General features: G+C 54.0%; 1 protein-coding gene across 2 annotated transcripts in view; it reads right to left on the bottom strand.

The window, feature by feature from the left end:
• Positions 1–879: 879 nt before the first annotated feature.
• The window catches only part of BCL2A1 (BCL2 related protein A1), a 50,922-nt gene continuing 24,780 nt past the window's right edge, over positions 880–27,021 (bottom strand). The window contains exons 1-3 of one of the 2 annotated variants that reach the window (XM_036916110.2): positions 10,168–10,218; positions 9,312–9,899; positions 880–1,157 (exon numbers count right to left, since the gene is read on the bottom strand). In XM_036916110.2, coding sequence (XP_036772005.2) covers positions 1,050–1,157; positions 9,312–9,731 — 528 coding nt within the window. In that variant the 5' untranslated portion in view covers positions 9,732–9,899; positions 10,168–10,218 and the 3' untranslated portion in view covers positions 880–1,049. Of the gene's footprint in view, positions 1,158–9,311; positions 9,900–10,167; positions 10,219–27,021 lie in introns of those variants that run through there. The other variant, XM_036916109.2, reaches the window with a different exon arrangement.

The raw sequence follows: 27,021 nt of genomic DNA, 5'->3' as shown, positions 1-27,021 counted from the left end.
CCAGGTCACAAACCAGAAACAGACACTGACTCACCACGTAGCAAGAATGAATCAAAACCGGATGCACGTGAGCAGGGGCAGGGGCGGCGCTTGGCTGAAGGAGGTGAGACAGGCCCCAGCTGGCACAGAAGCTGCCCCCAGGTGGGGTCTGATAGATGAGCGAAAGCTGCTCTGTCAAAGGCATTTCCCCACTGACTCGCCCCAGTTCCTAATCCCCACAGTCCAGCCCCAGGGAAGGGGGCGCAGGAATTACCTGGAGCGCCCGGGACAGTGCCCGTGACCAGCAGGCGGCCTCCGGGTTCCCCAGCAGGCTTTGCGGCAGCTTCCCAAGCAGGACAGTGCCAGGTCCAAGGGGGCACAGGTGGTGCCGTGGGAGGACAAGGAGGCGGGAAGGTCCAGAACAAGGCGTCGTGCTCCCAGACTGCCAGCAAATGTGCTGACCTGAAAACGAATACCGGGTCTGACAAAACGTGTGGCATTTTTTTAATGGAAAGTAATGAACTTAAACGAAGCTTGGCACTGGATCATCTACCTCATTGTCTTTGTTCAAACCATCCCAGAGCATCCGGCACATCAGTTGGCATCCATCAACCGTAAATGTGAGGCCAAGGAGTGAAGTGTTCAGGGCAGGGCATCAGGGGCAACCCTAGATGCCCAGGGATGCAAGAAACATCCAGAAAGCAAGAGGCCCAGAGGGGAGCGGAGCAGACCTCACGCACTGCGCCCTCTAGATGACCCTGGGGTAATGAGCACAGCCTTAAAAAGTCCTTAGGGGCAGAAGATGACCCCCCTTCCTGGTCAAAACCCTTTTCATTTCAACACCTGCCCCAAGACTGAGCTTCACCCTTTTGCTGGGATCCCAGGCAGGACTCAACTACATACAGAGGCAAATACTATTTATTTATTAAAATGGGGACAAAATGTCCAAAACTCCAGACCGTCAAGTTGCATCATCAAAGTTGTTTGTTTACAAGTAGAACTAAGTGCTGGTGACACTTTGTGCAAGAGTAGAGACTATTAGGGGGTTTCGCAATATCCAGTGTCCTCAGTCAATAGCATTGCTTCAGGAGAGAGAATATTTCACAGACCTTTCCCGCAATTTCCAGAAAAGTCAGCCATCCGGATTTGGGTTCAAACTTCTTTACAAAGCCATTTTCCTGTGAGAGAATAAATTTAACATTTTAATAATCAATGGAGACTAATTCTGCTGGAAGAAAAGCAAAGAAACTTTCAGTAATGCTGAAGATCAGTCTCTGTGCGTTCACGGAGTTCATTCTGTTCACCCTCATCTTCGTTCCGCTTCTCCCATTCCAGACCCCCCGAGAGCATCATGTCCCTTAGGAATGTGGTGCGGCTACACATGTAATTTTAATTTTTTAGCACCCACATTTTTTAAAGTGAAAAGAAATAAGTAGAATTAATTTTAAAGTATATATAATTTATCTAAACATTACGATTTCAGTATGAAATCATAAGTTATTAATGAGATATTTACACTTTGGTACCAAATCTTTACAATCCAGTGTGTATTGTGTCCTTACAGAACATCTTAATTCAGATGAGCCACATTTTAGCTGTTCAGCAGGACAGGTGGCTAGTGGCCACCGTGCCATCCAGCACAGACCTAGAGGACAGAAAGTCTCATTTTTCCTCTTTCTCTGTCAGTTGTCTGGCACTGAAACATACATTGTAAACCATACTGTGCTGAGACCATCAGAGTAAATCAGTGCCTCTGAGCCTATGAAAACATTAATTGTTTCTATTACAATTCATTCTTTTTGACCACAGTCTTTGAAAAACAGTATGAACTGGACAGTGTACTCAGTGATTTATAATCATAGAGCATCCCTACTGAACAGTGCCCCTGAGGTCACCCAGCCTGATGGCCTCTCTCCTTTTCACAGCTGAGGAAGGCCCAGAAAGGCCTAAGTCACCTACTGGTGCCCAGCCTGTCCGTGGACCCGTATCGGAAGGCAAATGCTGTTATTTTCACTCCATGAATTTGCAAAACCACCAAACGGTTTAGAAAGCTGTTAAAATGATTTTTTAAGGGTTCCTCTAGTAAACATTTGCTCTGCCTCTAGCGAGTTACAGATTCTGGGTTACGGAGCCGTTCATAGCCCAGCATGACTAACCCCAAAGAGTAAGCCCAGCGTGTCCCCTGATGGTCAGAGACTGGGCTCCACAGGGCCTCGCACACACTCACCTCTGAGCATCAGCAGCACAGATTCCCTTTGAGAGACTGCCCAGGAGAGCCGGCTGCCACCCCTGGCAGCGCAGAGGCAGGCCAGGGCAGCCTGTCCTGGCATAACCACAGCGGGAACAAATTGCTCCTCCCCCGTCCCCTCTCCTCCCCTCCCTCCCCTATGCTCACACACGCTCACTGCAGTGCTCCCCTGCCTGGGGCTTTCATGACCCCACAGTGACCAGGCGCTCCAACATGATTTACTATCACAACAATCACTGGGCAGCTCGCGTGTCATCTTATATACATTCAGCTTCTAAGTCAGCGAAAGCGGATAAAGGGAAACCTGACAAATTCTGCTATATAAAGATTAAATCTTTTTAGAAACGATAAAAAGCTAAAATGAAGGAATGACAGAATTCACAATAGTTAAAGCATGCAATCAATCCAAGTATCCATCTAATGAATGGATTATCAGAAAGTGGTCTATGCAGACAATGGAATATTAGTTGGTCTTAAAAAGGAAAGAAAGTCTGTGGTATGCTACAACCTGGGTGGTCTTGAGGACACTATGCTGAGAGAAGCAAGCCGGTCCGAAAAGACAAATGTTGCGTGATTTCACTACATGAGGTACTTAGAGTCGTCAAAATTATAGAGACAGAAAGTAGAGGCGGCTGCCAGGGGCTGGCAAAGTGGGGAGTTGGTGTTAATGGGTGTAAACTGCAGATTTACACAACGGAAAGAGTTCTGGAGATGGTAGTGATGGCTGCACAACAGCGTGAATGTATCTGGACCACCGACTGTATGCTTAAAGATTGTTAAGATGGTAAAATTGTGTTATGTGTATTTTAACAAAACAAAGAAAGAAAGAAAAAGACAATGAACAAGGAAAATATTCACATTTACCATGAAAGCATTCATTCAAGTGTAAGAGAGGAGAATAATCATCTACCCTTAATAGTTAAAAAGGCAAAGCCTGTTGGATGAGGGGCAAAAATCATGAACCGTGTATGGGAAAGTCAGCAGAGTCACGCATTAACAATCTGACTGTTTTTTAGACCTATTACATTGACCTTGTTATTGTAAGTCTATGAAACCCTCAAAATTATTTTTAATGGTATTGCCCAAGGCGGGTAAAGTTGTGACACTTCCACTGATACAATTCTTTGGAAAGCAATATTCTGATAAGTGTGAGCAGCGTCATCTATGAACCAGCCGTCCTGCTGTTCAGTTGATCACAGGGTGGTCTTCTTAAATATGGAGGAGGGGAAACAGACCTACATTCAGTACTGAAGCATTATTTCTAAGAAGGGAGAGCGGTTCACGACCCCAATGTCTAATAACTGGGATTTGGTTAAGTGAATCCTGGTGCATGAATTGGTGGGACAATCAGGTCAGCACAGAGCGTACGGTATTTACAACGTCATGTGGACAGCGCCAGGTACACGGTATTAGAATTGCATGTAGCTGATGCAGGTAGATGTTAGGGTGGTGGAAGTGACTTTCTGTCTTTCAAAAGTATTTCTAATGCACTATTTTTATCTCAAAACCATTATATTTTTTTAAAGATTATATAAAAATAAGTATCTGAATAGGGATTCGATATCCTGCCAGTAATGCAGAGTGAACGGGGAATGCCCATGTCTGGTTATTTCTGGGAATAGTTTATTAAATTCAGCTACCTTGGCTCAAGAAGCCTAAAGCATGGAATAGTGCCCTGTATCAACAATTCAAAGAAGATTCAGACCCTCAGAATTGTTTTAAATTACAGAAAAATACCGCAATGCTATTCCCACTTCTGATTATTCATTCCTTTATTTATTTGAGAAATATTTATTGAGCATCGACCATTTGCTAAAACAGGTACTGTTTTAAGCACCAGAAACACACTGGTGAAACAAACCTACAGGATCCCTGCCCTTACTAAGCTTAAATTCTCTCACAGAGACAAAAACAGCTAAGCAAATAAACCTGCAATGGATGCCCAGCCGAGAGAGCGGTTGTGAGGGAATAAAGCAGGGTGCAGGCGCAGAGAGGCGGTGCCTCCTCAGGCAGGGCAATTACAGGGGGGCAGAGAACTGAATGGAGGGACCAGGCGGCCACGCAGACTTGCGGGGAGAGATCATTCAGGCAGAGACAGCAGCAAGTGCGAAGGCCCTGCGGTGAGGGTGCTGAGCTTACCCAGGAAGGCCGGAGCTAGGTGGGCACAGGAGACCATAGCAGAGATCAGAGAGGTGGTTAGGGGCCAGATCCTGAGGCGTCTCGAGTACGGCCCTCCGGGACCCGGACAGGGAGATGTGCGTGAGGGTGTGTAGGTCAGGGCTGTGCACTTTTGTTCCGGGGATGGGGGTGTTGGGAGGGTTCTGACTCAGCCAGGACCTGATCTAACTCGAGTTAACAGATGGGTCTGGCTGCCCTGAAGAGGCCATGGCAGGGATGCAGGTGGAAAGCTTGTGCCCAAGTGAGAAGACGGTGGCCTGGAAGCACTGGCTGCATGTCGTTTCCAGGTGCAGCCAGCGGGTCACGACAAGCGGGGGAGTGGGTGAGGGAAAGGCAGCGCCTGAGGTCAGACAGACGGCCCGGGCACGGTTCCCGAGGGACCCTTAGGGAGGCTCGAATTATATGTCCCACCTTATTTCCATTAAATCATTAAAAAAGTATCAGGTTCCAGTTCCAAAGAAATATGAGAAGAATGTGGCCCCCAAATCGACTTAATCAAGAGACGTATAAGCATGCTGGGGAGCGTGTTGCCCACCACTAGATCCCTACGCTGGCGGGAGTGCCTCTGTGAAACAGCACACTTGTCGGTCGCCTGCATGTCTCCCCGTCCTTCCACCGGCCTCAAGTGGGCCCGACCATCACAGACGGACACAAAACCACACAGCCTGGCTCCTGGGGCTCACGCTCGGTTTGCCAGCTCTCGGAAAGCACCGGCTCCGACTGCGCGTCTCTCAAAGGGGCTTCCTGTTGGCACTAGACGGTTGAACGAATTACGAAGGTAAATGTCTTGGAACTTCCCACATAACCTCCAGCGTTGTGTTGTATCGGGCAGTTCACAAAGCGCTCTTACAGAAATGTCCCTTAGTCCATTAGCTTCCCTTCTACGGTGGGTATTATTGTCTTTCTTATATATTATGTGTGAAATTCACATTAATTACATCGTTCATGATGTAAGGAATCTGAGTCTCAGGCCACTGGAGTGACTTTCCCAAGATCACATGTCCAGTGAATAGGAAACCAGGACCCAAACCTGTTCTGATGTTGGTCGTTAAGTCGCTCCATCCACAAATACCTGCTGGGCATCTTCTGTGCGGGAGACCCTGTGCAGCACGGCGTGTGCGCTGGGGCTGCGAGGGGGCTGTGAGGGGGCTGCACGCCTCCTGCGGAGCTGGGGCTGCGGGTCCTTCACCCCCAACCCCTGCGCCCCCCACCCGCCCTGCGGGCAGACGAGAGAGCGAGGTGGGCAGTGGGGAGAAGAGGAGAGTCACCCGTGCAGAAAGATAGGCCACCCAAGGCGGGAGGCGGGAGCGCGCCCCGGGCACATTCAGGGGTTTTGAAGGACCACCTTCACCCACGAGGATGAAAGCGGCTGAAAAAGTAGCACGAGCTCTCTCTCCTCTCGGATCCCACCATTTTCAGCCTTCAACCTGGCAGAGGGGACAGGATGGGACAGGGTGAGGTGGGGAGGGAGGGAAAGAGGGGAAGCTGCACCCAAGGGAGGGAGAGTCACTGAAGCTGACAAAGGAGAGCGTGTGTGCTGAGGTCATAACCCCTCCCTGACCGCCCGCCTCACCTTCCTCTGGGAGGACACCTCTTTCAGGCACTGACTGGCCCTCCCTGTAGCTGATACAGCCCGTGGGGAGGGTGTCAGTCGGGAGGTCAGGCAAACTGGCACCACACCGACACTAAGCCTGCCCTCGTCCTGAGTCCTTATCTGCAGAAGCTGTTCCGGGTGATTTACAAGCAACAGTGACCGATCTAGGCCTCACACCCGTCCCAGGAGACAGGCAGCAATGTTCTCCCCATCGCAGAGCAGCAGTGAAGTGACCGCATGGTGAACACTCACACCCAGGAATGCCCGGGTCCACCTCGTTCCGGGCCGGAGCTCAGGCTGCCCACATGTACCACGTCCTTGAGACAAGCTCCCACCAAGTATCGGGCATATTGGAATTGAACTCAGCTCGAGGTGTTGTCCGGCTGGAGGCCAAATGCGCTTCTCATCTTTCGCTGCAGATGTGTGTTAGTTGGGGGCCAATGACAAGCACATACAGGCGGCCATGGACGGGACAACAGATGGCGGACTTGAGGGCGTGTGCCGCATCTGAGTTTTCTCAGGCGGGTAGGAAGGGAGAGGCTGGCGCTTCTCCGGTGTGGTGGTGATGTCACCAGGTGCCCCGCTACGCGCCCCACCTCCTGTGACTGCCCGGGACTGCGTCACTGCCCTGGCGTGAGTCATTCGAGAGCAGGCTCGTTCTCGGAGCAGAGCTGCCCGCCTCCCTGGGAGAGGCACCGGCCTGCCGGGCTGGCGCGACCTGACGCAGCACACTGCTTCCATCAGCAGAATCGGTGTCCCGCGGGAGCCGGGGAGTGGCAGCCTCACGAGTGTCTCTGCCACGTCCAAGACCTGAGAGGTTTGGGTGTAAAAGTCAAGAGCTCACAACCTACATCGGGACTTTGTGAGGCTGTGGGGTGGGGGTGTGTGTGCATAGTTGAATCTCCACCTGACACAGGTTTATCCTTAGAAGCAACCTAAGTGTCCATCAGTAGATGGATGGAAAAGGAAGATGTGGACACAGACATGATAGAATATTATTCAGCGATAAAAAAGAGATTCTGCCATTTGCGGTAACATGGATGGACCTGGAGGGTGCTGTGCTGAGTGAAGTGGGCCGGGCAGGGGCGACGGGTACTGGGTGGTTTCACTTTATGAGGACAGGCGAACAGGTAGCAGTAGACTCTGCCCTGGCAGGTGACACTGGGACGTGATGGGCGGTTCCACAGGGGGGATTGAGGTGCTTGGGGTATAAAGAGGCACAAAATCTCATCATACAACAATCAGTCTCGGGGATGGGAGCACAGCGTGGAGAATGCGGTCAGTGACTGTAACATGTTCTATGTCGACGGACGGTGACTGCACTGGCTGGGGTGAGCACTTAATGTAGATTTTAAAATTACTTAAAGATAGGCTCATCCTGCCATATCCACAATTATACCTGTGCCTCCCCCAAAAGGGGGGTACACTTCTAGAAATTCTCAGACAACTCCACGCCCCTGTGATTAAAAGTTACAGGAGCTTACAAAATTTATTGTTAAGAAGTTAAATTTCTAAGTAACATTTATCACTGCCGGTGTGTTCCAAATAACACGCAGGGCAGTGGGACTAGAGCCCCAGCCCATAAAGAGACTGCAAACTATTTCTCTGCAGGCTCCCAAGCGGGCCTCTGCGCTTGAGAACTTTTGGCTCCGCTTGAAACCCATCCAGCACAGCCAAAATTCCCATCAGTCCTGTTACAGCTTTCCGGGGCAGCCAGCCAGAAGAGAGTAGGGCCAGACACAGGCTTCACGCAGCCCAAGTCAGGCTGAGTTAGAAAGAGTTCCAGGAAGAGAAGGTGACGGAGAAAGGGGAGTGGTTGTAGAAAACCCTGTCATTACACAGCAAGGTCTTAAACAGAATACAACATCACCAGGCAAAGGATGAACATGATCGCATCAGACTTTACCCCATTTATAAGGACCATAGACATCTGTAGTTCTGAAAGACAATTGATGAATTAGAAGATATCACCACATATATAAAAATAACAAGTATCCAGAACATTCAAAGAATTCCTATGAATCAGTGATAAAAAAAAAAATAATGGGAAAATGGGCAAAGAATGTAGATAGGTGATTCCCTGAATAAGATTTACAGATGGCTAATAAACATATGCAAAGATGCAAGCAGAGAAACAAGAATTAAAACAAGATACATTAGGAATTCTTTTAACTCAACAGAGTGGGGACGTGGGGACAGACTGCTACTGCCACTGTCAGTCTGCGGGGCTGGGGCCACGTCGGGCCGTCTGACAAGCGGCTGAGGGGAGCGAATCTGGGAAAAGCTACCTGGGGACACGGATGCGGTAAATCAAAACTGTGCACACAGTGCCCAGCAAGGCTGTATCCCAACACCCACCCCGGGTCCCAGCACCACATGCATGAGGAAGTACTGTTCATGATGGCAAGCCCTGGAAATAACCTAAAATACCCACCCGCCAGAAAAGCCCAGACATTCAACAGTGCTTTACAACAGCTTGTATGTAGCATTCTTTAAAGTTCTATTTCAAACACCCGTGCATGGAAAAAAAGCAGCATGAGTACCACGTCCTATTTGTACACATAAAACATTTTTAAAAAGACATACTGTGTGTATTTTCTATGGATATTCACTAGGCATGTTTTGCATGTAACATAATTAACATGGTTACCTCTGGGCAGCAGGGAGGGCCAGGACTGGAAGTTGGAGAGGGTCCACAGAGACAGAAGTGCTTTCAAAAAGCAAGTTAAGTGTTTGGGACTTAAGGAAAAGCCTGTCCATTTAGCTGTGAAAGTCCCCTTATCCGCATGAGTTCTAATAAATCCCCCACCCCCATGGTCCTAGTTTTTGAGACATTGAAAATTAAGTGAATTTTTGTTTGGAAAGTCTTGAATAAAGTTACTTGCTGGTGGTTCAGTATATTATTTTTTATCAACAAGTCTTAACAGCCAGAATCTGTTGTAGTAGAAAACAGAAAAAAAAAATCCATTTGCAACAATGAAGTCACAAAAATTTACCCGTCTTTGGCAACATAATAAAAACCTCAATGTAGCAGCTTCGCCACCTCTTCCTGCACTGATTCTATACCGTCAGGACAGCTCCAGCCAGAGCTACGTCCCAGCAGCCCCCACACTGTCCATTCTGAAGGTGCACCAGAGAGGGGCCTTCCTGGTCCCCAGACCTCGCTCCCTGCAATTCAGTTAGGAATAAACTCTGGAACCACAAGTGTTTTTCACCTATACAGGTCTAAGACTCACAGACCTTTTAATTAGCAAGGACACTCACCATTTCTATTTCAAAGTAAAGAACAATAAATATTTCCATGACACATACCCAGCCTCCATTCTGCCTTATCCATTCTCCGGTGTTTTTCATTATGAATTCAGCCACAAAGTAGGAGATCTCCTTGTAAGCATCCACATCTGGGGTAATTCGCTCCTGGAGAAGTTTCTTGATGAGAATACCTTCAAATGCAAAAATGGTCACAATCCGTCCCCAGTTAATGACACCGTCTTCAAACTCCTTCTCCATGACTTGATTGAATATTGTTCTGGCACTGGCTACAGACACAACATCAAAATGGTCCAAGCATGGCTGCAGACTCCTCTCGACTTGGTTCTGGACTGAGAACGCGACGTCCTGTAACAGTCTGGACGTTCTGCCCGGGCCAGGTCCGGGCTGTGGTATCTGCAGGACGAACTTCAGGTAGTCCTGGGCCAGCATGTGAGTGTACTCGAACTCGCAGTCGGCCATCGTCCGCGGGCGGAGAGCGGTGCCGGGCTCCTCCGCCTGGAAGCGGCTGGGGCAACGTGACGCTCAGCTCGCAGCTGTGGAGGGACGCATGACTTCTGCTGGCTGCTGGAATTTCTCTTGCATCACTTGTGAGTATCCTTCCTCCCACTCGCCGTCAGGCTCAGCTCTCTGTGTGAGTGAAAGAGAAAGTTCAAAATGTGAAAGAGGAAAACGTTTCAGAGAGGCCACTTCCTCAACCTGTCAGTGATCAATTCAACTTTCAATGTCTTCAGGGCAAGGGCTGGAGAAATGAGAACCCCGGTACATTGCTGGTGGGACCGTAACAGAGTGTGGCCCCCGAGCAAAGTGGGCCGGTCCTCAGTGACACACGGAATTACCGTGGGCCCAGCAGTTCCACTCCTGAGTATTCACCAGAAAGAACCACAAACGTACTGACCAACCGCTTACACACGGATGTTCACAGCAGTGTTGCTCCCAGACAAATGTACAAACAACCCAAATGTTCATCAACAGATGACTGGATAAGCAACTGAGGAACATTCTTCAGCCTTAAAAGGAATGATGTACTGATGCCTGACATGGATGAGCCTGAAAAAACACTAGGCCAAGGGAAGGAGGCCAAACACGGACAGTGTGTTGTCTGAACTCACACTGTAGGATTCCATTTATAGGGAATATCTAGAATGCATAAATCCATAGACACAGGTGGTGGCCAGGTGCTGAGCAGGGTGGGCAGGGACTGCTCGTCATGCCCAGGGGGTTATCTTGTGGTGAGGTGGTTTGGAAAGCCGTGGGGCAGTGGCTGCACTACCCTGTGAACGGCACTGGCTGCTCACTTTTAAACAGGCCATTTTACATCATGTGAAATGTCACATCCAATAACATTGCCTTAAATGCAGCCATGGCTCCCCTGGGTCAGTGAGAGTTGGAATGGAGACGAGCAGGCAGCCTGGTGACAGGGCACAGGGCTTGGCAGAACTGTGGCTGTGCTGCCCTTCACAGCCTGGCACCCAAGGAAGGACGGGGTGGAGGGAGAGGACGTTGCCTCTGATTCTCACCTCCCATCCCTCCAGGGCTTCTCAAAGTCCCACCCTGAGCCAGCACGGCTGATTCACGTTCTTCAGTCAGGCAAATTATTGGACGTATGGATAGAAACTGTGGGACCCCCCAAGAGCAGTAGACCCAGAGTCAGGGGACCCGGCGTGGTCCTGGCCACGTGCCTCCCACAGGCTGTGTGCAGGGCTGCAAAATGAGGCAGCACCACCGAGCATAGGGTGGAGGCCTGTCCCCCACCTACAGCAGCATGGAAGCTTAGCCAGTGCGGGTCCCCACCATCCTCCAGGGGACGAACGAGCAGTGGGCTCCCGTTAAGGCGTAAGGCCCCAGGAGCACAGTTTGGGAGGGAGCTGTTGCCGGGCAGCTGCATCTGGGGGCTCTCTCCCTGCGCACTAGGTGAGCGCTAGGAGGAACCTCAGCCTGGATGGGTGAGGGCTCTTGACTCTGGGCAAGAAAATTCTTGAGCAGGTCAGACGAGTGCAGGTAAGGAGAGAATTCATTAGAGCAAGAGCAGCAGGGATGGCAGCTGCCATGCAGGCAGCAGACAGCAGGTAAGTGCAGAGGGAAAGAGGGAACGTTCTCGGACTAGGGCAGATTCCCTTGCCAACTCCTGAAGCCAGGGTCCCCTGGCATCCTGTGTCCATTGGATCAGCACGGCGAGGGGACGAGCCCCCACCAGCCCAGGATCTGGGGGAGCCACGGAGCACAGGATGGAGTGAGACTATGTTCTGAGAACTTCCCAAAGAAAGGAGATTCTCAGGCAGGCGGCTGAGAGCAGATCTCACAGCGGCAGCTCTGTCCGGGTCACCCAGGCGACGGAAACGTGCAGGCCCAGATCTGAGCTCTCAGCAGCCCCTTCCAACTCATCAGGAGTAAAGCAGAGAGAGACAGAGTGAAGACCTGGAAATAAAGTAAAATAGAAAAGAGACAAACCGCAATAATTCGAGCAGTGAGAAAGCTTTAAGGCAAAAAGGTGCACACTCGCAGAAAGGAGAGTGTGGGCGTCCTCAGAGAGGAGATGCATTGAAAATTTGGGGTTTCTGTCTTTGAGGGCTTCCAGAAATGGGGCAAACGGCAGAGAGGGGCTTGTTGGGCGAAGGCTTGATTGGGTCTCAAGGTGCTTATCTCTGTTGAGACACCGTCTCCTCCCCTGCCCTTCAGCTGATTCTGCCAAATGAGCCCAACACAAGGGATTTATTCATCCCGTTCTTCTCCAAGACAGTGGTTGCCCTCAAGCAGTGGGGACATATCAGGTAGGACTGCTTGCCCTGCCTTAGGATAGGCTGTTGGGCTATTGTCTCATTACCAGAGAGTATGTTAGGAATCTTCCTTCTTCAACATTCTGCTCTTTAAAATGGAATCTTAGCCTTCAGAGGGAGTCCCTCCTGTTCTCGCTACACTTTCACATCACATTTCACATCACAGGCAGGAAAAGTCAATCCCAGCGCTTGTCCCTGGTCCCTGCACACCTCAGAGCAAACCTGCCTTCATTCACCTCGGCAGCAGCTCTGGGAATGGGGCAGAGGGTGGGGTCGCCAGCTCTGGGGACATGGGTCGGGGGCCAAGGCTCCTCCCTAGCGTGTGGCAGCGGGTCAGTGGGGCACCCTCTCCCTATCTGCCAGCTGCACCCGTCCTTCACTGAAGAGCCAGCCTTGCCAGTAGGGGTGCAGTGGCTGGGAGAAGGGAGACAATCTGGGCCCTGAGAAACTGAGTTCGATGTTCTCCATCCACGTGTGGAGTGACGTGACCTGTGTCAGTGCCTACAGGCAGCTGCAGACAGAAGGAAGGCTTCACCTGTCACTGAATTTCTGGACTGTCACCAAAGGGCTAAGGAGGAAGGGGGCCCCCTGGACTTGAGCCCCCCTTCGGGGGTGTAATCAACAAGGGGTGACCCCGGCTGTGAACCTGCCCCCTCTGCTCCTGGTGGCTGAGCGGGCAGCAGGAGACCCTCGACCCTGCTCCTGCCAGTCAGCCTCCCCTGTGGGCGGCTGGCTCGGGGACCACCGTCCACCCTGCCGATGGTCTCAGACTCGCTGCGGCCTGAGACCCTCCGTCCCCACTCCCAGCACCGGCCCAGCCTCCCGCAGCCCTCCGGCTGGGCCCCAGTGAAACTCTCACATCCAGCCCTTGGGCTTTCTCGGCTCAATAGTGGCCGCACAGAACAAAGGCGCGGGCAGCCCACTTCTCCGGGCTTCCCCTGGGAAAGTCCTCCCTGCGCGCAGGCCAGGGCTGCGGGCTCCTGGGCCTGGAGCGGGCTCGCTCCTTAGAGCGCCATGCAGCACCGTGAGAACCCAGCAGGGCCGGAGATCCGTGTGCCCCCCACTCCACGGCCATGCTGCTGGGCATGTCTGGACACGTGGTTTAAGACCTGCTTCAAGGCCTTTCCTCTCCCTAACCAGGGCTCCGTGTTCCTCATCTCTGGACCCCAAAAGGTGCTGCTTTATAAATCCTTAAATGTTGAAGCCTGCTTCAGTTTATTGTGAAAATTTCCAAATAATCACTTTTCAAGAGAAAGACAAAATTTCCAAAAAGAAGGATTTCTTTGCATATAAAGTGCAAAAAGACAGGGGTGTGGCAGGGTGGAGTGGGGCGAGGTGGGGGCAATGTGGGGCAGCGACAAGCAGATGAGTGTGAACCAGGTGCCAAGACAAAGGAGCACCTTTCTTGGCACCACTACAGTTTGGGTCTGCGTTCACCAGGGTCTAACGTACAGGCCGGAAGGACCAGCGCATGGTTCCCTGTCCCCTGCCCGGCAGCCGGAACGGAGGGGGGCCAGGCAGGTGGAGGCCCAGAAACCACTTGTACTCAGGGGCCCTGCGAGCACACACAGGTGGGCACCCGGGACTGTGCCAGGTGCTGGAGACACGGGTCTGCCCCTCCAGCGTTTTCAGCGTAGGAAACTGTGCCCAAATATGGGCGAAGGAAGCACACACGCAGTAAACACAGGAAGTTGTTGCAATACAGCCTCAAATACGGGACCTTCCTGGAACCCACCCTGAGGCCTGGAGCCTGCCGTGTGGACTTGTAACAGCACTGAGGTTCTGGAAATGCATATATGCGACTCCCGTCTGGTGGACTGAGGGGGCGGGGGCGTGTGACAGAGAGGGCTCCCCGAATCTGACCACACCTAACAGTACCTACGGCCCGCCCGGGTTTCTCCAGCCTCCTTCTGCCCAGGAGTCCGCTGAGGAGGCAGGCAGTCCCTGCCGGGGCTGAGGAACACCGGTGTCTGCCATGAGCCAGGCAGTGAGACAGTGAATCATCCCACGAGGTACTTCACAACTTACCCCATGTGCCGGCTGCATCGGTGTGACTGTCACCACGTACACGCACGGGGGCAGCCTCCTGTCCATTCATTGTGCTCACATGGTCACCCCCTCTGTGCATGTTCACTCTAGTATGTGACGCCTTCTGACAAACCAGCCCCCAAACCTCAGGGGCCTCAAACCACAGCTGGAGGATTTTCTCGTGGGTGTGAAGTCTGGGCAGGGCTCGGTAGGAGTGCAGGTCCCTGCTCCAGGATGTCCGGTGTGTAGCCGCGGTGTGCAGGCGGCTGGAAGGCTGGGCACCCCCCGCTGTAGCCTCAGGGTCCCCCTGTGTGGTCTCCCTAACGTGGCGATCCCAAGCTGGCCATGCTTCTCACATGGTGGCTTCAAGTCCCAGGAGCAAGCACATGTCCCAGTGACAAGTGAAGGAGCTGAAGGGTGTTGACAGCCCAGCTCAGAACTCACAGAGCGCCATTCCTACCCTACTGTTAGCAGCAGTCACGAGCCCACGCAAAATCAAGGGAACGCTGACCACTTTTACTGATGAGAGGAGCGTCAGTGTGTGCAGCCAAGTTTATAAACCACCCCCGTGGGCTGGAAAAGGACAGGAGGCAACTCTAATCTTGGGGTGATCCGGGAGGTACTTCAAAGCCCTCCTCCTGGCCTCCCCCACTTCCCGAGGCTCCGCAGGCCCAAGAAGCCCCTGAATGGGAGACTCTGAGCACAGCCTTCTGGTGGGGGAGGCCAGCGGCCCACAGAGACCCTGTCCCCTCTGTGTCAGGAACCCCCTCCGCTCTGGCCAGGAGCAGACAGCAAGACGACAGAGGTGAGCTTCGATGGGCAGCGGGAGGGAGGCCTGCAGCTGCTCCGGCTGATGAGAGGCCAGAGGAATCCGGGCCCCGGATGAGGGTCCTGGTGCGTGACCTCAGGGAGAGCCCGCCGAGGCCGACTTCCCTTTTCCCCGAAGGCGGAACCTGGGCGGAAACTTGCTGGGCTTTTGGCTGTTCAGAGGCAGTGGCGCGGGGAACTCCCGCCCTGGTTCGCTCTCCAGTTCCTCGGAGCCCATCGTGACGACTTACTTCCCCTTCCAAGGCCCTGGGCCAGAACAAACTCTCTGCAGAGCTTCGGTCCTCAGCGTGGCACCATCCTGACACAGAGGGGCGGGGCCGGTACTCAGAAGGAGCCCCCCGCATGCCCCGTGTGGCTCCCTGCTCCCGGGGGGGCCCTTGGATCACAAAACACAAGGGAGCAAGTCCCCCCCATCCAGAGACGCCAGGGGCCCGCGTGGGGGCTTGGTTTTTCTATCTGAGGAGACTGATTCCCAGGAAATCCTAAGTGGGGTCCCCCCGTTCTGCTGTTTGGGGGTGTCTGGCCAATGGGGTTCAGCCCCAGGCAAGGTCGCTGTGGATTCAGCGTGACCAAAGAAATGACAGCAAAATGTTCTTGGGGTGAAAGGGTTATACCCAACTTTATTCTCACAGTGGGGGTCAGTCACTAGAATTCCGTTCACTCAGAGGGAGTCTGCAGGCAGCAAGCCGGTCTCTGCCTCTGGGCCCCTCTGTCCACACAGCCGTCCTCTGGGCCTCTCTGCACAGCTGTCCTGCTCAGCCATCCTCTGGGCCTCTGTCTTCGGCGCTGCCACCACTCTAGCCTCTGCTCTGCTCTCCTGCAGCCTTGCAGCCCTGCCACCGTGTCACGCCCAGAGCACTGGGTGGAGCTCTTTATAGAGAGTCAACAGCCATGTATTGCCCACAGGTGTGCAGTGAGCTAGTCAACCAGGGCCAGGGGAGAATCCTGGCCACAGGAACTCTCATTTTATCCACAGGGAGGCAAGGCTCAAGTGGGTCCAGGAGAGGCGGCTGGTCACGGACTCCGGGAGCTGAGAGGCAGGGAGAAAGGGGAGGGGTGTGAACGACTGCGGCTGGGGGGGGCAGGATATTTAAGCTAAGGTTGTAGAGGCCACCGAGGAGGAGGAGAGAGGGCAGGGGAGAAGCCAGGGAGCAGGGAGCTCTCAGGAACGGTCCCGGTGAGGCAGATGACCAGGGCGATGTGCAGTGACAGCTCTGACGGCCCTGACCACGCCCTTCGCTCACCGGGTACGGGACACCAGGGCTTCCTGTGGCTCAGGGGGAGCAGCCCAGGCTGCAGGGAGCGGTCAGGGCCACCAGGTCCATCCCCTGCCTGTCTCAGGTGCCTTCCCAGCTCCAGGAATTTGCTCTTCCAGTTGTCTCTAACCAGACGCTTTCTGTCTTTTGTTTCTGGGTCCCCAGGTCCTCCCTGTCCTTGAGGCCCAAACGAAGCCACTTGTTCCAGCAGGAAAATCTCCAGTGAGCTCCCACAGGAATTCGTGGCCTGTGTGGTGTTGGATCTCACGCAGCAGCCCCCCTGCTGGCCCCCAGGCTGGCGGCCCTCCTAGTAAGAGGGCGGTGGCAGTGACTGACTCCTCCCGACGGCTGCGCGCGGTGGCTGCACCACCCAAGGCCCAGGGTGGGCTGAGCTCTGCTGTTACAAAGGCCAGTGATGTCCAGCGTGTCACAAACGGCCCACTTCGCGGTCAGACAGATGTCACGGCTGACACCATTTTAGTTTTTCTGTTTAGGTTTTACTTGGCTAGGCAAAAGTAAAATTTTATTTTATTTCCCCAAACGTCATCTTGGGGGAAGTACGAAAGAGAAAAGCCTATTTGAATAGGACCTTCAAGTGATTCGGGCAGAGGGCCACGGACTTCCCGCTGCCCTAAGTGGACTGGGAAAGAATACAGTGTGGCTAGGAAGCAGAGTGCAATCGGTGAGACCAGGCCCCTGGAGGCCATGACCTCTGCGGGGCGCCCAGAGCTCAGCAGGCCCCAGAGAGCAGGCACAGAGGGCCAACAGCTGCGTAGCCCCCGCTCCACAGACACGCTGGGCCCTGTGCTGGGTCCAGGGGTGCTTATGGAGGGCTTTGTTGTCACGCACACAGTGCCTACCACATAGGGGGTCTCACACAGACCACCAGAACATTCGGCTGCAGAATGTCAGCTGCCACAGTACAAAATGACCTGAAGGTTCAGCCTGGGGTAGAAAGAGGGCTTCCCAGAGGAGGCTGGCCTCCGGGCTGACTCTGTGGGTGAGCAAGAGGCCGCCGGGCAGAGGGCGGGGCGCTGGCATGGAGAGGCCGACGGGAATCAGGACGCGAGCTTCTGAAGCCAAAAGGCAGGATCGGGGCTGGGCAGACGCTGGGACAGGATGCCGAGCGCAGAGCTCACGTCATAGCCGCCCAGTACCGGGTGAGGAGTTTGGAATCGACTGAAAAGTAAGGGTTTTAAGCAGCAGAGTAACCTGAGCAGATCTGCACTTGGGACGGGATTGCAGAGGACAACAGAGATTTCTTTAAAATCAACTTCACTGAGGAATAATTTCCATACACAAAGTACATCCACATGAAGTGGGCACATCAGTGAGTTTTGACACATGTAAACATCCCATCAACACAGAGAACATTTCAGCCACCCGGCATTTCCTCACACCCCTCTGTAGTCAGCCGCGTGCTCTGATGTCTCACTTCTTGTACTTGGTGTTGTGGTGCCGGGCCTCACCTGTGCGGCTGAGTTTATCCGTGGTTTGTTCCTTTCGATTATTTGCAGGGAAATGGCCAGCGTCATGCCCACACACCACAGCTCGTCTCTCTGTTCTGCAGATGGACGTCTGGGTTGCTTATAGTTTCTGGCTATTACGAATAATGTGACTGTAAACTTCTGCCTATAGATTTTTTAATGAACATAAGTGTTCATTTCTCCCAGGTGAACACCTAGGAGTGGGGTTGCCATGTGATACAGGAAGCACGTGTTTGATTGTACAGGACACTTTATAAGAAGCTGCTAAGGTGTTTCTCAGAGGGGCTGTCCAGGTCTTTGTGTGGACGTGTCTCAGCCTCTCTCGGAAGATATGTGGGAGTGGAATGGCAGGTCGTGCGGCAAGCGGCTCGTGTGCGTTCTATTATATTCTTGTAAGGGTGAGCTTGACTTCATTACAAACTGCCTGACCATTTCCCAAGGCGATCGTACCATCCTGTGCTTCCACCACAGCACGTAAGAGGCCCGAGTGCTCCGGGTCCTCACCAACATCTGGTGTTGGCAGTCTCTTTAATTTTACTGTCCTGGTGGGTGCGTAGCGATCCCTCGCTATGGTTTTAATTTGTCTTCGTGACAGTAACAGAGAGCTCTCCGTGTGGGCTCACCGGCCTGTTGCTTATCTTCTTTTTGAAGCATCCATTCCAATCTTTTGTCAAATTAAAAAAAAATTGTTTGTCTTATTACTGAGTCCTTCCTTGTGTTCTGGATCCTACCAGAGGCCGCACCTGGACTGCAGCCTGACTACAGAGGAGCCAGCCCAGCTCCGAGGACAACGGGGACTCACCGGGCAGAGCAGGGAAGGGCCTCACTTTCCCTGCAAACACAGCCACCCAGGCCTTCAGAGTCTGTGACGGTGGTGCCCTCTCAGGAGGAGTCGGCGGACGGGGGGAGCGTGAGGGGTCACCTGGGTCTGCCAGGCTATGGCTCGGACCCTCAGCTTGTCAGGGTGGTCTTACTGAGGACGGCAGCTTCTGTTCTGGCCCAACCATGCAACAGTGGTGCTGCTTGATGTACGTCCCCAGAACTCAGGGCTGCGCACCAGTGGTTACCCAGTACCATGCCCAGGTCTGCCGGTCAGCTCGGCGGCTCTGCCCCACACGTCCCTCATTCCTGTGAGACCAGTGCCCGACATACCTTTTCTCCTGCACAAGAGCACAAGCCCAATCACAGAAACTCATTTCAAACCTCGGCCTGAGTCACATCTGTCAACACCTCCCTTTGGACAACGCAGGTCGCGTGGCCGGTCCTCCAGTGGGAGGGGAGGGGACATTGGAGATAATCCAAACTATCACACCAGCTACCACGGAAGTCCCTCCCTTGGTAAAGGCAAGAGTGGCTCTTCACTGGCATGGCTACCATAGAGGACGTCCATCATTCTGTCTGTCTGTTGTACCCTCCCTTCTTTTAGAACACCACTTCCTTTTTTTCTGAGAAAATTTCCGCTCCCAAGTCCAATGGCGAGGTTTCCTCCCACCCCTGAGAACAGCTGACAGACCCGGGCCCAAGTGCTGGGCCCAAGAGAGCCGGCAAGGGCTCTCCCTCAGGGCTCCGCATTCTCCCAGCCTGGAGGCTCCCACTGGGGGCCCAGGAGCATTTAGTGGCTGTTTCTCACTTTGGAAAGGAAGTTGGTAAAAGTGAATGAAGCCCATATGCAGAAAGAAAAGATGACAGATGGGGAGAGGGTCCTAGTGGCCCTCAGGCCCTTGGTTCCAATTGTTTCATCCATAATTAGGCACCCGAGGCATCTCAGAGTCCTTTCAATAAATTCTTCTTATTGTCAAAGTTAAAGTTGTTTATTGTCGTTTTTGACTAAAGGGCTTCAATCAAACGCATTTCCTCAGCTGTGCCATCAGAAGAACAGGCCTCAGCGCTGTGAGAAAGACGGTCAGGAAAAAAGGCTCCCGAGAAAGACACACTGTTCGTGGAGCGGGGTGAACAGCTGCTGTGGTGAGTGGGATGGGGGTGGGGGGCCTTGGGCGTCTCTCGCTCCCCACGTGGATGGCTACCCCATGTCCGCTCCCTGCCTAGCAGGGCTGCACTTCCCTGGGGGTCTGGTGGTCTGGGGGGCTCTGCTCGGCCCTCCCCTCCACCCTATGCCCTGACATGGAGCCACAGGGCCCTTCCCTTCGTGCTCAGGATGTGCCCCACCAACGCCCTTCACCGTCCCAGAGACCAGAAGCTTCGCTCCTTGTGCCCAGGTCCTTCCCACCAGCAGGATGAACATTCTGGAATTCCTCTCGCCTGAGAAACAAAGCGACCGTGTCCCCCGCTCGTAGCTTCTGATCGAGTTGAGGGTGCTGCCCAGCTGGCCCGGAGTGAGCTGCCCTGCAAGGCCGGCATCCCTCCGTCCTCCCACCGCCTTCTCTCCGGCAGGTTTTGCTACGACATTCACGGCTCTTCACTGCCCGGAGCTGGAAGAGTCCAGACACAGCCTGGTGTCCAGGCCAGGCTCCAGCTCAGATTTCCTGGGCCTATGTTCCTCTCTGGGCCTCAGCTTTCCACCGGTAACCCAAGAAAATGGACCAGGATGTGTCCAAATTCCCTCCCAGTGCCATAAATCCTTTGCTCCTTAGATCTTGATAAGGTTTTATTCGTTTCCTAAAATAAACTGAATTACTACTCCTCTAGAAAAAGAAACTTGGGAGGCAGATAGAACAAGGTGGGCAGCACGATGGAAATCTGTGAAGCTGGGCGAGGGGCATGAAGGCCAAGTAAACTCTGTCCTCTGTGTGTTAACTTTGAAAGCTGGACGCTCCGCTGAAGTCAGTGTCTTTCTGACCTTGTTTCTGGGGCCCTCAGGAAGTGACCATCCTAACAAAGCTGCCTCCCAAGGGAATCCCCTCCCTGTGCCTCCTGGGATCCCCGACTCTGCCGCCCCAGGCGGCCTCTGCCACCACATCGCTTGAGGCTTAGAGGAGCTCGGGGGTTCCAGGATCGATTCCCACTTCCCATTTCTCAAGCCATTTGAAATGCCACCTATGTACAGGGAAATGTCACAGGGGAAAACTCAGGCCCTGGCCAAGTTGGGGGCTCTGCGGGGGCAAAGGACCTGGAGCTGAGAGTCCATGAGGAGGCCTGGTCAGGCCAGGGGCAGTCAGTGGTCTGAGGCCGACACTCCGCTTCATCGGGGGGCTGCGTTCTGCAGCATTCTGGACACAAGGTGCGGTGTCAGGGCTCAGCAGCAGCCCCGGGGCCCACGCCCGACCCCCCAGCGAGCTGCCCACAGTGCAGTCACCAGCTCATGGCCTCCCTCAACCGGCAGACCTGGGCCACTGCCCTTCGCCAACCTGGATGCCCCCCCTTCCCAGGCATGGGAAAACCTCCCGGCGGAGATGCCTGAACCTCCTCCCCCAGGAATAGGGGGTCGGGCAGGACTCTGAGCCCCAAACAGAGGGTGGCAACCCCAGCCCACCACCCTTTCTGGCTCTGCACTCTCCCGCCCCTGGCCAGCCAAGCCAGGATGCAAGCCCCAGCCTGCTGCCTCCTGCCCACCAGGTGCCAGGTGTCTACCCACAGCGGCTGCTCTCCTGTCCACTGTGGCAAGCGGATCCCCGGAAGCCCTGCCTTCTAAGGATGTCAGCTCTTCCCAGACCCCACCCACAGCGCAGCCAGCAAGCATTTCCCCAAATGTGTGCTTTAAGCCAAAATAGAACTTAGACCTGAATGATTTAGGTCTTTACCTGACCAAGGAGGTCACTGGGGGTATGGGGGTGCATATCCCCTGAATCCCACCTCTAAGCACTTACTTTGGGCCCACTGTGGACCGGCACAGAGCCGTGCTGATGGCAGACAAGCCCTCGAGGACTCCCAGACAGACATGGGAACCGTTACAAAGCCAAGTAGAAAGCGGTGAGTGTCGGGAGGCAAAGGATGTTTAAAGGGAAGATGAATATATGCTGAACGTCCAGCGTGAGCCCAGAGTTAATGCTGGAGCTCTGCAAGCCTAGTCTCATGTAAGGGTCATCAACAGCATTATGAACCCTGCCCCTCGGAGGAGGAGTCCGACACCCACAGCCCACGGGTCACGCCACTAGCAGCAGCAGTGTCAGGATTAAAATCCAGGACTGACTCCAAAGTACAGATGAAATGCTATGTATAAATTTTGAGAAATTCACATATGGACATGAGTGAACAGATGTAGACATTTATGAGCTCCATTCACCATAAAAGGGCATCAGTCTCGTCCCTGGCTTGGGGGCTCCGCCGTTGGGGGAGTCCCCCGGGGAAAGTTCTGGAGCCGCCCGGACAGGCTTCTCGTGTTTCCAGCGGGGACTGCGCAGAGGAAGTGAAGCCTGGGCAGCCCAGCCCCTCCTCTCTGCGCCTAGCTGGGGCTCAGCAGTCCCAGGAGCAGGGGTTGGGCCTGACCTGAGAAACCCCCAGGCCTCTGATAAGTGGCAACAGCGCCTCCTCATGGGCAAACACCTGCACATCAGGGTGGCTGCGTCTTCTTGCCGTAAATGGCCTTCCTGTGCTCAGGGACTCCTTGTCTGCGACAGCCCTTTGTAAGCACTGGAGATCGGGGAGGGAAGATGCGGCCCCTGAGCTGCTTGGTCTGGTGGGGGAGACAGCCGCGTGCCTGACAGTGGCATCCCAGGTGCCCTGGTGGAGCACGCAGGGCGAACTGTAAAGCCCCCCGGTGAGATCACAGGGAGCAGGTGCTCTAGCCTGTAAAGGATTCAACGTGAGCTGGAGCCCCAAAGCCAGGACAAGAGAAAGTGGGCCAGGGTCGGGGTATAAGGGTCTGCAGCCACGCTAACAGTAGACCTGCTCCTGTGGGTGTGGGGCTTGAAGCACGGCACCAACTCAGATTTGCATCCCAGAAAGAACATTCCAGAACAGAGGGTGGATGGGGCAGGACCAGAGACGATGGAAGCTGGCCGGGGAGCCTAGGTCATTTGGTGATGCTCTTGCAACAAGGGAGACACTCAGGACCCAAATAAGGTGGAGATCAGGAGGACACAAGGCACCGAGGAAGCAGAACCACTGTGAGCAAAGGCCCTGGGGTGAGGCGGCTGGGTCAGCTGGGCAGCTGAGGGACATGCTGGCTGAGAAGGGCGCCTCTGGTGGCGGGCGCGAGGTCCGCTGGGACATGCTGAGTTTGAGGATCTGAGGTGGGTCTGGAGCTCAGGGGACACGTTCCAGCAGGAGACGGGCAGTAAGTCCTGGAAGAGGCCGACACCAGCCAGGGAAGGGCAGCGGGTCAGGAGGAGGATGGGGCAGCGCCAGGGTGGGCCGCACACTGCCCCTCGGCCTGCAGAAGTGCACCACGCCCTGGGCCCCGGGCAGTGCACCGACGAGGAAACTGAGGCACACGCAGGGGGCATATTCTCAAAGGTGCCCTCAGGTACCCAGTATGGAGCTTCCGGAGAAACCTCGTTCCATGGGCATGTCTTCCCGGACACAAACAGCCAGTAGTGGAGGGACATTACCAAAATAATGTCCTGATCACATGTGCATATATGTGTGTGTGAATATACATACTGTGATGTATATATGACAAGTATATGGGTGTATATATATGTGTATGTGTATATATACATGTATGAATAGAATGTAAGTATATTTTGTTTTATACATATATGTATATACATACATACAAGTGTCAAATATATGTCTATTTTTCACGTATATCCAGAATACAAAAAGAAAGAGCACAGGGCAGAAAAATGAGCAGAAGACTTGAATAAGCATTTTGCAGTAGAGCGTCCCAAACGGCCAATAAATAAAAGTGTTTGATCTCATAATCATCAGGGAGATGCAAAATGAAACCATCTTACTGGCCAGAAAGGCTAAAATGTGAAAGGCTGGCTGCGTTGGAACAGATCAGGGCAGACGATGGGTGCAAACTGGGACAATTGCTGCTTGCGGGATTCATCAAAGCTGATCACGTGTGTGCCCGAAAGTCCTGAAATTCCACTCGAGGTCGGTACCCAGCAGAAACGCATGCACATATACAGCAGATCCGCAGAAGAATGTTCCTAGCAGCCCCATCCGCCATCACTGGAAACTAGGCACATCCAGTGCCTGGCACAGTGGCATGGGTAACTGGTGGCCTATCTGTACAATGGGAATCCACACAACACTGTACGTGAACTGCCCTCAAGCAACCTAGGTGAGTCTCACAGATGGAAACTGAGGCAGAGGAGCTAATGCGGGGATACCTTCTGCACGAACCCGTTCACAAAGGGCTCGGGACCAGCGCAGCAACACTGGAGAATTCAGGGCTGCACTTCTTTGGGTAAAAAGAAAAGATGAAGCCGGGAAGTGGCTTCCATCAAAGTCAGGAGGAAGGGGGAGAGCACGGTGCCTAGCAAGAGCTTCGGGGGATGGGCGCAGAGCGGAGGGGCGGCGGCGGGGCGCTGGGCAGGTCCGGTCTCACGACCCCAGGGTCAGGCACCCGGGTGCCGGCTTTCTCACTCAGGGAGCAGGGCACTATGTCTTATACACCTTTCCACGTGTTACATTTCACAATATTAAAAGAAAAGAGGCTAAAAATTACTGGGGCAAAAAGAAGGCTATGTCAGGCTGACGTCTCCAGGCACGGGGGAGCCCGGGGTCTTGCAGGGGGGTGGCTGGGGAGACAGACCATGGAGCCTGGGGCACGGCCAGCCCCACAGCAACGCGAGCGCCACGCAGTAGAAGCCGGGACAGCGTGCGGCCTGTTGTGGAGGACCAGGAACGGGCCCACGCCGACTGTGAAAACCGTGGCCCCGAGTGGGCGCCCAGCCAAGAGAGCAGAGCCCGCCTGGCCGGTCTGCACCTGCCGGGGGAGGGAGTCCCTTCCCTGTTTGCACAAACCTATTCCTCCTGGAAGGTCCGTACCTCCTTCATTCATTTTCCCTGTAAGTTTTGAAGTGTTTGTTTTAATACTGACAGCATCTGCGACTTTACTCCAGAGGTGCTGCGGGGTGACAGCCCCAGTGCCGGACCCCTAAGGAGGGGGGCAGAGCTTCCTTCCCTGGGCTAATGGGGGGGCCACTCCCCTGAGTTGTGCCCCCTTGCAGTCCACCTCCCCAGCCCACCCCGTTACCAGACACTCGGAGAGCCTCCAGGCCTGCTAAGGGCTCGTCAATACCACCATCCCTGAGGCGGGGCCCGGGCAGTGGTTCACAGGGTGAGGGAGGCAACCTCACAGGCAGGACGGGTTCCGGCTGCTGTGACACAGGAAGCAGGGGAAGGCCAGGCTGTTCCCAGGGATTTCAGGCAGGCGGGCTTGGTGGATGGAGGTGCCCAAAGGACCAGGGTGGGGCCTACACCAGGGCTGGGACCCCCCCTTGGGGGTCCTCCCCCTCCCCAACCCCACCCTGAACCTTAATCCCTCCCCGGGTCTGAGGTTGGCTGAACACCTTGGGAGACTCCCTTCCCGCGCTTAGATGAGTAAGAAGGCCACACATAAACACACACCCTTCCAGGAGCTGTCGGACGGGTGGGCGGACATGAGGACACACAGTGCATGGGAAGCCGCATCCGGTGACCTTTCCTCCCGAGCGTGCCAGTGCCTGCCAGGCGCCCCGCTGCCCTCCTCTCCTTTCCATGGATCTGACTCCTACTGGCCTCAGACCCCTATATCAGGAAGGCTCAAGGGGCCCCGGGCATGGAGGGGTTTCGGCAGTGAGGCCATCTTCACCCCCGAGTCCCTGGTCATAGGGGCCTGAAACCACCTGGTCCCCAAACATAAAATGGGACGTTTGCCGAACAGTAGGACATGAGAATCCCGTTGCGTAGCCGATACTATGCGCTATTATGTCTTGTGTCCAATTACATCCTTGCCTGCTGTTCCCAGGAGCCGACCACCCGCTGGAACAACCCCCACCTCCTGCAACGATTCTCTCTCATTCCTACACCAGGTGCCCGCTGGGCACATCTGGTTGCAGGTTCTTGACCCTTTTGCCCTGCCCCATTCACGTGGGATGGGTTGCTCCACACCGAACACGTCACAAGGAAAACCAGAGGTGACGACAGCCATACTTCAAAGCCTGGCCTTCCTGATTTGATGTACTAATACATTTTGCATGACATTAAGAAAAATGAGACATAAGTGGCTCAAAATGAAATTCGGTCATGTATAACTACCATGTAATGAAAAGGATATAATTTGAAACTATTAAGTAAAAAATTGTCCACTCTGAGAGTCAGAGGTCTTCCATTAAGGATCAATCTTCATGAAACCTACAGGTTACTGTGGCTTCAGGGTCTCACTTAAACCTCACCAAAGGTGAGTTCACTTAAAAGCCCATCTCAGCCTCAAACTTGGTCCACATCCTGGACCTCGTTAGTATTTCCAAAGCTCTTCTCTCCCATTTTGGGCCCTTCAGGCTCCATTACACCTGATTGTCTGCTGGCTTTGGACCTCTTGAGGTCTTTTTTTTTTAACCTCAGATTTTTGCAGAGAACAGGATTTTAATTATACATAATAATTTTTCAGTTCCCATTTTCTAGTCTCTCCTCTGTTACTATCCACTGCCTGAAGGCTGAGACACAGATGTTCTTTCTGCAACAAAGAAGCCGGGTACGATTCTGACACTGTCACAACCTCAAAACCTATGGGTTTTTCTCACTGCTTAAAAACGTAAATGGAAAAAAGAGGTTTTGTCTGTTCAAATGATCTTCCGAAATATGCTCCCTCTGTCCACTGCGTTTGCTTCTGCGCAGCATGGCCGCCCCCTCGGCATGCAGGAAAGGAAGCGCAGCGCCCACTGCATCCTCAGGCCCTCCCAGGGGCGGGCAGTGGGGGGCTTCTGGAGGAGGGGTGGAGAGGGGCTCCAGGAGGACCTCCTGGGCGCAGGTGAAGAGGCAGGATCACGGGCCTCTGTGTCTTCACGGGCCACGCTGCTGCGAAGCCGGAGGAACTGGAGGGTTAGGCTGGCTCCGGGAGCGGGTGGCCGAGCAGCTCCCTGGTGTGGAAGCCTGTGTGGGGGGCTCTGGCAAGGGTCCCTGGGGTCCTCCCTGCAGCAGGCTCTTTCTAGGCTGCTCATACTCACCAGCCAGCAGCCCTAGTTGACGGACACAAAGACCCTAGTGGCTAAGGGCCAGGAGCCAGGTCCTGGGCGCACGTCCGGGCTCTACCGCTGCACAGCAGCCGGGCCTGGTAAGTCACTTCATCACCCATGACTCAGGTTCCCCACCCATAAAGCGGGTGACAACAGCACCCACCCACAGGGTGCTGCGTACCGTGACAAGCCCACAGCGGGCCCCCCACGGCGAGCCCTCAACACGTCCATAGCTGCGGTGACCCTCCCCACGTCCTGCGTCAGGATCCGCATTCGGAACCACCCTGCTGATCCGTCCTCCCTCCCAGGCTCCTCCACATTCCCACCCACACGCTTCTCTGCCCTGGAGACCGGAAGTCCTCATTCTC

Source organism: Manis pentadactyla, chromosome 18, assembly GCF_030020395.1.
Source record: "Manis pentadactyla isolate mManPen7 chromosome 18, mManPen7.hap1, whole genome shotgun sequence".
Lineage (NCBI taxonomy): Eukaryota > Metazoa > Chordata > Mammalia > Pholidota > Manidae > Manis > Manis pentadactyla.
Note: the sequence above shows the minus strand (reverse complement) of the source record. Positions and strands in the feature narration are given on the sequence as shown.